At 30.6% G+C, this 10,910-nt stretch overlaps 1 protein-coding gene across 1 annotated transcript in view; it reads right to left on the bottom strand.

The window, feature by feature from the left end:
• Positions 1-209: 209 nt before the first annotated feature.
• LOC111634106 (1-phosphatidylinositol 4,5-bisphosphate phosphodiesterase-like) overlaps positions 210-10,910 on the bottom strand; it is a 68,399-nt gene continuing 57,698 nt past the window's right edge. The window contains exons 15-24 of the mRNA XM_023378784.1: positions 10,044-10,134; positions 9,876-9,983; positions 9,766-9,800; positions 9,543-9,684; positions 4,644-4,728; positions 1,164-1,236; positions 979-1,082; positions 642-909; positions 478-577; positions 210-406 (exon numbers count right to left, since the gene is read on the bottom strand). Coding sequence (XP_023234552.1) covers positions 225-406; positions 478-577; positions 642-909; positions 979-1,082; positions 1,164-1,236; positions 4,644-4,728; positions 9,543-9,684; positions 9,766-9,800; positions 9,876-9,983; positions 10,044-10,134 — 1,188 coding nt within the window. The 3' untranslated portion in view covers positions 210-224. The remainder of the gene's footprint in view (positions 407-477; positions 578-641; positions 910-978; positions 1,083-1,163; positions 1,237-4,643; positions 4,729-9,542; positions 9,685-9,765; positions 9,801-9,875; positions 9,984-10,043; positions 10,135-10,910) is intronic.

Raw genomic sequence — 10,910 nt, 5'->3', positions numbered from 1 at the left:
TCCATAAACTGACATGTGCCGGGCTGTGATTGGCTCATGTATTTAAGGATTCCTACAACTTGAAATTCTTATAAAGTGGAACATATCTACCGCGTTATAGGGAGGTAGACTGTATTATTGTTTTAATAATAACAACCATATATAAACAAAAAAATGACAAAAACTATATATAAACATCCAAAAGCCAAATGTATTAATACTAAACCAAATGTTCGTGTTAATATTTACTTTATCATAAAAAGTTTTAATACTAAACAACAGTTAATACTTTTGTAATTTATAAAAGAAATAATTAATTTACCTCCTAATCCATCAGGTACATATATTTTGAGTTCAATACAAATAAATAACATTGCTAATGACATGGGAAAATTTCCTTCTGTTCTTAAGGACACATGCCTGTAACCTGAATTTGAAACAATCAAATTTCAATTAGGTTCTGAATAAAATTGCAAATAGTGAATTCTTAAAACATACCAGCCTGAAGTCCATCCATTGGAAGTATTCTCTGTCCCAACATTTTTCCATTCTCATCGTACACAGCAATGCGGATCACAGCCAAATCTGGTAATACAACCTGGTGATGGACTTTGTAAATTATGCTGAAATGTGTATCTATAAATAGTTTGGAAGATAATCACCTTACGAAAAACAAATGGTTCCTCATTATAGACAGGATTGAGACCATTGCCGGGAACCATTCTTGTCCTAAATTCTTTTCTAATGGTGTCTGTGGGCAATCCATACATGTCTACTTCCACATAGGTTCCAACTTTCTTGTCTGAGAGAAACTGTCCAGAAATGACTCTCACTGAACACTGTGCAGCAATGACACCATCCACCGGCGACTCGGCAAATGGGTCAAAAGTCTTGTCGGGACGTCTCATGAAATCCGGTTTCAATAAATATCTGTAAATGGGTGAACAGTCAATATGACTTATTCTTCCACCTACTTGAACTTCTGTTGTAATTGCTTACCCGCAGCCACCATTATACTCAAATTTTCCCTGATTTAATTGCATTGGAAGATCTGACGTTTGGAAATTGAGTGCAACCATTTGACATCCTGCATTCCAAAATATCTACAAAATTAAAAACCATTAATAAACATTCTGATATATTAAAGCATAAAAAAACTAATGAAAATATAAAGATTCTGTTACCTGAGGTAGATAATTACTTGAATCTGCTCTCGTTCCTTTTGGATATATCCGACTCAGCTGACGCTTATTATAACTATTTTAGAGTTAAAGTGTATATATATATACATATATAATCTGAATTAAAAAAATCTAGATAATTTCATGCTTTTTAATGCTATGTCTTACACTTATACAGTGAAGCATTGAAAATCTAGACTAATTGGGGCTGGATACCATCCAGATTTTCAAATATACATTTAACTTATCATTTTAAGTACTGTAAACTCCAAATACACTATAATTCAAATTTAGGTGTTCTAGGTTCAAACAAATACTTAAAGAATGTAGGAATAAACATTCAAAGTATGATTACAGAATCACCATATTTAAATAAAACATACACTAATTGTAATTTCAAAATTAAAGAATTCCGAATGAATGTTAGAACATCAAGAATGCAAGAGTGAAAAAACACAGGCCAAAAGAATGAACAACAATGTAGTTACCATTAAGTTAATATTCACGAGAGTTAATATCCATTTGACAACCATATACATACAGATTTTTGATGCTTCAATGTATTTTTACATATATTTATAGTAAGTAAAGTATTGATTTCCACATATTCTCCAAGATTTCTGCAGGAATAAATGGTACACTAATTTCTGATGAAGGCTTATCTGATTTTTGAATTATTTTTTTTAATGATAATACTGCTTGATTTAAATGATCTGCAGTGTATTTACACAAGCAACATTCTTCTTCACATTTTCTGATTCAATATTGGCCTTTTCCCTATCATCTAGACATGATTCATAACTGTGTTCTGTAAAGAAATAATCTAATTTAGGTAATTTATTGACTGGTTGTTCTTTTGGTTTCATTGTTTCTCTTTTCATCCAATTTTAAACTTTGTTTTAAATACACATAGCAATAATAAAAAAGTACAATAGAACAGTAGTCACTTAGATTTAACAAATATGTGAGCCATTCACAGCCCGGCACATGTATTTGTAAAGTCTAAGTGACTCATACAGCATGAAATTCATATAACATGGAATTATCTACTATGTTATAGGGGGTCTACTGTATATGACTCACAAATGTATGTAGCAGTCTACAAATATTTTTTATTAAAGGATTTGTAAATCTTAATAGTTTGGAAACTGCTAATTTGTTGAATTTACTAATTGTAGCTTATTATTCGTTCAGTGAATGGTTGTCTTTTTAATCCGAAATAATTCCTTCGGTAGACTATCTTACAGCAAGTCAGATTAAGAAATTCCTTTATTGTATTTTCACATATGCATTTCAGGCTAGTTTTATTTTTCTAGTCCCTCTTCAGTGCTACAGGAAGTATACATTACAAACATTGAGTTGACAAATATAATAACATGAGTAGAAATGTCAAGTAACACAAGGAAACACTTTTTACAATACCTTTAAGAACTTCATCCACTTTTTCTCGAGCTAAATTGTTAGACTCATACGGTTCTTCTATTTACAATGTTAAAATATCTTTGTGGGCGTAAAACACATTACAATGAAACAATGTCACTATAAATAATAATACAATCATAAAACTCAGTAACAAATAAGTAATAAAAACTTTTTAAAAGATTTTTACAAAAATATACATACAGGTTTTTCTGTTATATTCTTTGAAAATATTCCATCCTAACACTAAATAATAGTTGTGTGTTGTATAAATCCTTAAATGGTAATTTACACACAATAACTTTTACATACATTTGGTGCTTGGTTTTACAAAACANCTTAAATGGTAATTTACACACAATAACTTTTACATACATTCAGTGCTTGGTTTTACAAAACAATTTACTGGTTTATTTTCACGTCTTTATATAATGTTGTACCACAGTTGTTTATCTTGTATGCCATTAGAGATATTTATTAAATTATTGTCATTATGTTTTATAATTTCAATATGTTCTTTAAATTTTCTTTTATACATATTTTTCTCTATGTGCAGGATTTTAATATTATTTCTATCAATATTACAGTTACTATTTTTGATATGGTTATACCAAGGAGAGTTGTTATACTTTAATCTAATGGCTGTCTCATGTTCTTTGATCCATAATTCTAAAACATGTCCTGTTTCACCTATATAATTTTTTGGATTTTGGCGATTTTATAGACAATACCTGTTTTTTTCAATTTATCACTATTAGCCTTATATGTTTTTAATCTATCAATATGTACATTATGTGAAATTTTATTGGTCAAAGCTGGGGCCAAGACTACATTCTCTTTTTTAAGTATTTTATTACAATTATCATCAATGTTAGTGATGTATGGGAAGGCTTTGTATGCTTATTTTTTAATATTAAATCTATTTTTATAATACTGTGCTTTCCAAATCTTTAAAGTTTTCTCAGGATAACTGTTCAGAATGAATTTTTGTTCTGTTGAATTAAATGAATTATTTCATTTAATTCAATTTTTCGGTCCTTTTTGTTGATAGTTCTTGTGTATATATTTTTTAACTCCATCATATATGTATTCTTTTTTATGGTATCTGGTATACAAGAGTGGTAGTTTATTTTTTTATTTACATTGGATGGTTTTTTATAAGTTTTAAATGAAAATTTATCTTTTTCATTTGTTATTGTTATATCTAAAAAATTAATTTTATTATCTTTTTCAAGTTCTATATCAAATTTTATATCCTCATTTATACTATTTACTGTGTTGAGAATTATTTTATCATTTGTTTATTTGTTAGTGTTTAATAATCAAATGTCATCTACATATCACATTACAGTTTTTACCCCAGGAATCTTTTGTATTTTTTTTGTTCACCTCTTTCATTACTAATTCAGTAAGTGTTGGCCCCATCTCTGACCCGATCGGTTTGTTTGTAAAAATTATCATCCATTTCAAAATAATTTCTTTACTAGAGCTCACAATTTGCGTATAAAAGGTTTAGAAATTCTGAAATGCATATGTGAAAATACAATAAAGGAGTTTCTTAACCTGACTTGCTGTAAGATAGTCTATTGAATGAAATTATTTCAGATTAAAGAGACAACCATTCAATGCTAATTTAGTTTCAAAAATATTTAGTGGTGTATTTTTTATTGCTTTTTAGTTAACTTCTTGAGTATATAACATTCTAGTTCTAGGAATAAATGATAAATTTTCTCAATATAACAAGTTTTTAATAATTATACATTATTTGTGTTAAGTACATCCATAATTACTAACTTCATTCCTAGAATCAAAGAAAGAAATATTTTTCATTTTGCAATTTTATAGAAATTATCCTTATAGTTCATAGCTGATGTAATAGAAATTATTTATTTACTTCCTAGTTAATAATTTATATTCGTTTCAAAAATTGTTATAATATTAAGTGAAAGATGTCAGATCCTTCTTTAGATAATTTTGATAAATTTAAATAAATTATTTCTTAACTCGTGAAGTTCACAAATACCACACAATATCAACAAAATGGTCTATTCCCAAAAAGGATACTTGACAAATTCGATGGCCTGGGATTTTAAATAACCAAGGGCAGTATTTTCGGCAAACGAAGACATGTTATATTGGAGGTTTTTATCTATTTAAAGAAAAATCATTGTAATAAATTAATATTGTTATATTAANATATTATATATATTAAAATTATAAGAGGAAGAAACTTCAAAAAGTTTTTAAAAATTAAGCAAAGTCATCAAAGCATCTAGTTTTAATAATTATTCTCTCTCATTTTTTGCAGATGTTTAAGTAATTTCCTATCTTGATGGTATTCAAATTATGATATATTTTTTGAAAACTAGTATTATGGATCATTTGTTTTTTATTAGAATGACAAATTTATACATTTTCTAATGTAAAATTAAAAGAATTAGTATTTTCTTTAAACAAATTCATTAATTTTCAAGTTACTGTAATTTTTAGGATGTTAACAATGCAATGATATGTATTATATAAGATTTGTTACGGTTATTGTAGGTCAAAATAACCCATCTTATGATATACTGAATAAAAAAAAGTACAAAAATCTGTAAAAAACTACACAATGGATTTTTTACTCCAGCAAAGTTATGATCTCTAAAAAATCTGAGAGTTTTGATTTGAGTAGAATTTCTGAAAATATCAATAAAAATATGAAAGTAAAATACATAAAAAAGCTAAAGTTATCTTATTCTATTTATATTTCCCTCCAGTCGTTTATACAATAGACTGCTACAAAAAAAAAAGAAAAAAAAAAGACATCTACAACACAAAAAAAGAAGACAATTCATAAAACTTTTCATTACTAACTTAATAATACATTTTGATATATATAATTTTGATACAGAGCAATAATTATACTGTAACCATGCAAAATGGAAGTGTTAAAAAATTTTTTATTCTAGTATAAGGGAGACTGGGGTTAGTTGTTACACTAAGTTTTCTGAGCACCCACAAGATGCAGAACTTGCCAATTAACATGGTATTTGACACTTATGTCATTCTAACACTATGTGAAATTTGGCGGTAGGAGGAGCTGTTAGAGTTGTGATATCTTCATTTGTATCATTTTTCAAGCTAAAAGTAATTTTTTTGTATTGTGATCCCTATCTACTTTTGAATACAGGATTGCGTGGTAAGTTTCCAATGTTTAACATGTTTATTAACAGTATACGATAGTGTAATATTTTGTTGTAATTGAATAAATATCTTGAAATGTTCAAGAGTATTTCGCTATTTAATCAAAATGGCGGGATCGGGGCAAGTTGTTACAAAACAATTGGGGCATGTTGTTACATTGTAACAACTATGTTTGTATTCACTGATATATCAATGGACTCTGATGAATAAAATCATTATGCTTTGTAAGAGCACATTTTGTTTTAAAAAAATATGTTCTGAATTGGTGCAATGGCTTTTTCTCTTATTATATATAAAATTTTTTAAAATAAATATTCCTTAAACTTTACATCATGTTTATTTTCACATTTTCAATTAATCTGTTTTGTTGGTCTGGAAAAAGTAAATGTAACAACTTACCCCAAAGTTGTTACAAAGTCGCACTCTTCAGAAAACTAAATATTTCAGAATATTAATAAATTCATAGAAAAGTACAAAAATGTGAAATATATAGCTAAGAGAATGCTTAACCTGTCAGCAGACTTACAGATTTGTATGTTAAGTGAAACCTTCATAAAAAAAAATTTTAAGTAAAAACTGTCACAACTAACCCCGGTTTCCCCTAAATTCAGCGATAACTATTTCAAGTAAGGATAAAAACATATGGAAATTATTTATCTTTTAGTGTAAATCAAATGTGTACAAAATTACAAATAATTTAAATGAACAATATGCTGATGATCACGCCAAAATACTATATTGTAAAAAGAGAAGACACTGAGGTCGGCGTTACGTGTGCGTTTTTTTAATCTCTAGTACTTTTGACGAACATATAGTCCTCGTCATCAGGCGAATACGAAGATTTACCGAAAGAATTAAACGGAAATAATCCGATTTGGAATAGAACGCTTAAATTTAAGTTGAAACTTTAGTCAAAGTCGTTAGGAACACGATAGACATATTCAAAAATGTTCGAAAAACGAACGAGCAGAAAGCTCCATGATGTGCAAATACGCGCATGCACAGATCTAGACACACACTATACGCATTCTGGAGAATGCTAACTTTTACTTAATTGCTTGTATAGTGTGACCCATACACTGGGCAGCTCGAGAGTTGGAATGTTGCACATGTCCAAGGTGGTAGTAAGAAGAGACTCCCATATGAAAACGATTTTTCGATCCTTACAGCTCTTGAGCATAACCGCTTGGGACCATAGCGGATTGTAACCCTGCTCAAGTACTTTTCTTGCGAGCTCGGTGGTGTGTCTACCCCTTGCAACATCGTTTTTGTGCTCTTCTAGTCGGCTGGCAAGCATTCTAGTAGTGGCCCCGACATATCTTGCGTTTACTCCCATTGCTTTGACTAAAGTTTCAACTTAAATTTAAGCGTTCTATTCCAAATTGGATTATTTCCGTTTAATTCTTTCAGTAAATCTTCGTATTCACCTGATGACGACGACTATATGTTTGTCGAAAGTACTAGTGATTAAAAAAAACGCACACGTAACGCTGACCTCAGTGTCTTCTCTTTTTACAATTTAAATGAAAACTACAAGATTCACAATATGTTAAAATTAATAGTTAACTATGGTGCGGGTTCTCTGTCCATTTTTCTTATCTTAAATTAGAGATGGTAGACCTATTACATATGTGCACAAAGTGCACACTAGATTTCTCTTGTCATGCAACATGTTAAACAATTTTATTTATTTTTTATTGTATATATTCAGAATAATAATTATTAAAAGAAAATAACAAAATACTGTAGTAATTAAAGTATTCTATTATTACTGAACTGGTTTATATTGAAAAGTTATATCATTATCAGTGGCATGCAGTGACATTTGATGATAGGGAAGGTTGAAGGTTAGAATCATTATATGATATTTTGGTTTGTAGCATCCATGAGCTAAACTGCATGAGGTTGGTGCTCTGTAAAGCAAATGCGTATAATCTGGCTGCTTTACATGATTCAAATATTTTTGCCGTGGAAGCTGTCCCATATTTGACAATACCACTTCCATTGGAAATATGCATATGCGAATTTATATTCAAATATACAATAGCAATCTTATCATTGTTTTTCACATTATAGAAATTTGTAATAAGATACATAATGCAGTTATAATAAAATATTAATTTTAATAAATTCAAAGTACTTTAAAATATGAAAATAATCTGAATGTCATTCCAATGAAGTAAATGCCATATAAATGACATTAAAATTATATGATTTAATTTCAGTTTTTAATTCTGGTTTCAGTTTACATTTTTAAATTTATTTTAATTAAAGTATATTCATTTCATTTCTTTAAAAGTAATTTATCAAACTCAAAACTTTGGCAAATTTTAAAGATAAGGTTTTTAAGTAAAATACAAGGTCTGTTCAAAAACTATCGGACCTTTGGTCGGCAAAAATACATTTATTGATTTTGAGGTACAAAACCCTAATCCCCTTCAAAGTAGTTTCCTTGGTAGTGTATACACTTCTCCCAGCGTTCCTGCTATTGTTGGAAACACTGCTGGAATGCACCTTTTGGAATGGTCAATAGCCGGTCTGTCGCATTCCGCACGATGTCTTCTCTCGACTAAATTCGGGTTCCTTTTAGCAGCATTTTCAGCTTGGGAAATAGCCAAAAGTCACACGGAGCCATGTGGGGAGAGTACGGAGCATGACGAACCAGAGGAGTGTTGTGTTTGCCGAAGAAAGCCCGAATCAGATGCGCAGAATGGGCGGATGCGTTATCACGATGGAGCTACCAAGTTTTGATCGACCACAGATCCAGTCGTTTGCGTCGCACAGCATCGGAAAGACGACGAAGGACCTCCTGGTAGTACTCCTTTGCGATGGTTTGGCCTCGTGGTGCGTACTCATGATACACCACCCCACGAGAGTCGAAAAAACTGTCAACATGACCTTGATATTTCTGCGGGCCTGCCGCACTTTTTTTGGCCTCGAGGATCGTCCCCGAAAGCCTGCTGAATCTTGCGAATGGNACGAGAGTCGAAAAAACTGTCAACATGACCTTGATATTTCTGCGGGCCTGCCGCGCTTTTTTTGGCCTCGAGGATCGTCCCCGAAAGCCTGCTGAATCTTGCAAATGGTTTACGCTCGGGTATCGCCAAGGTTTTTGGCAAAATTTGATGTAATATTGCTGCTCACGTTGTTCAGTCATTTTCCAACTTAGTGGAATCTGTCGAGAGCTCGCTACATGTCCTCACTCATAGGCCGACTGCCAACGACTGACGCTTCCTGCAGGCGGAAAAAAATTCAGGGCTGTGCAAGACTGTCCCCTCAATAACTCCACCGAAAGAGGCCTCCCGCGCATCATTGGTTTACGCGGAAAAAATAAAAGTCTGATACTTTTTAAACAGACCTCGTATGCATAGTTTGGCACACAGAGTTGAAACTTTTGTCATCATGTCTTAAATAGTGATAAATAAATACAGTTAAATATTTTAACATATTTGGTCTATTAATTAAATTAAGTCAAAATATTATAAATTTATGAATCAGAAAATTTGATTTTTAACTACAGACTACTACATAATAAATTTAACAAGAATGTTTATGATGTTAATATTTTAAAATAAAAATTTTATTAATTCTTACAACAGCTTCCTCATTATTGAATAATTTTTTAAAAATATGTTTAAAATCAATTGAGGAAGCATAAAAGATTGCATCTTTATTTTGAAAATTAAAGAAAAGTTAAAGAATGTTTGAATTATTGTAACTTGCATTTGTCTGTAACAAGTTAATCAAGAAATTCTTTTTGTAAAATGTAATGATTACCTTCGGCAACATCAAATCCTTGAAATTTTACTGGCTGGGCATAGTTAACGAGCGACGACAAATATGGATGGACGTGTATAGTCGCGCCTGTATACTGATAATGAGCCATGGCTACTTGTTCATCTAACTGTACAGCAGCTTCCTTCAATAAACAGTTTAGGTTTAAAAATAAACAAAGTTTCAAATATCTTTTGGCAAATGAATATCAAATGAGTCAACACACCTTTCCTGGAATATTTGTGTCATCCAATTTCTTTTCTAGAAAATAAAGTAAACCACATTTGTATTTAAATAACACTGACAATTTTTCTATGATATAAAATTTAATCTCACCACTATCTGCATCTTCAGTGGGCAAGATGGAAAGATTGATAGCTGCATCTTCTTTCTCATCATCGTCATCATTCTGTAATTGTCCCTTCCTCCACAATTCCAATTCCTCTGGAGAACAAGACTTGTCAGGATTTAAATTCAAAGATTAAAAAATTAAATCTCTCTTACGTTTTTCTACTTCTGGTCTAAGTCTTTTATTCTTTATTAATATCTTGCGTTTAAGATCACTGGGACTTGGAAGAGGTGCTCCCATTTCTAACTGTAAAAATATCAATATAAAAAAAATTTTTAATTATTTAAAATGGTTCCATATTTTGTAAGAAAATATAGTTCATTTGAAGAAGAAATTTCATTAATGTAAAATGCCAAGAGATAAATTTTCGTTTTTCTTCAAAAGCCACTGCAAACTACTACTAGTGAACCCAATGACATCAAAGGCTCCACCCCTTTCTTTGTGGCCATGCAGTTATCCCTTTGCTAGCGCAGTGATACGAGCGTATGCTCGCTGTTGACAGAATTCAACAATGAGTGTACGTTTGTATCGCTGTGCTAGCAAAGAAAGGGGCGGGGCCTTTGATGTCATTGGGTTTGCAAATGCATGTTTGCTAGTTTGCGGCAGCTCTAAATTAATCTTACTATTAGTTAAATTTTCAAATGATGGCTGATATATTACCAAGTGTTTTTTCATGTAATGTTAGATTTAAAACAAATTTATTCCAAAAAAAAAAAATTATGCAAATTATGATTAGTTATAGGAAATGATTTCTACCTGTAACGAATGAAATACAGTAGAGCCTCGATTATCCGACTCAATTGGGGACTGGGGTTGGTCGGATAATTGAAAAGTCGGATAACCGAAAAGTATGAAAAAATCCATTATTAGTGTAGTATATTATTATATCCCATGTAATTAGTCTATTAGTATATCGCTATTAACCTACTTCGCGTTGAATTTTCATCGATGTTAAGCCTAACAAAAATTTTTTAAAATAATAATCGTCGCTATTGTATCGTTAAAAATTAGAAAATTAAGCC

The sequence above is a fragment of the Centruroides sculpturatus genome, unplaced genomic scaffold (assembly GCF_000671375.1).
Source record: "Centruroides sculpturatus isolate CEXI.00-Female unplaced genomic scaffold, Cexi_2.0 scaffold823, whole genome shotgun sequence".
Classification (NCBI taxonomy): Eukaryota; Metazoa; Arthropoda; class Arachnida; order Scorpiones; family Buthidae; genus Centruroides; species Centruroides sculpturatus.
Note: the sequence above shows the minus strand (reverse complement) of the source record. Positions and strands in the feature narration are given on the sequence as shown.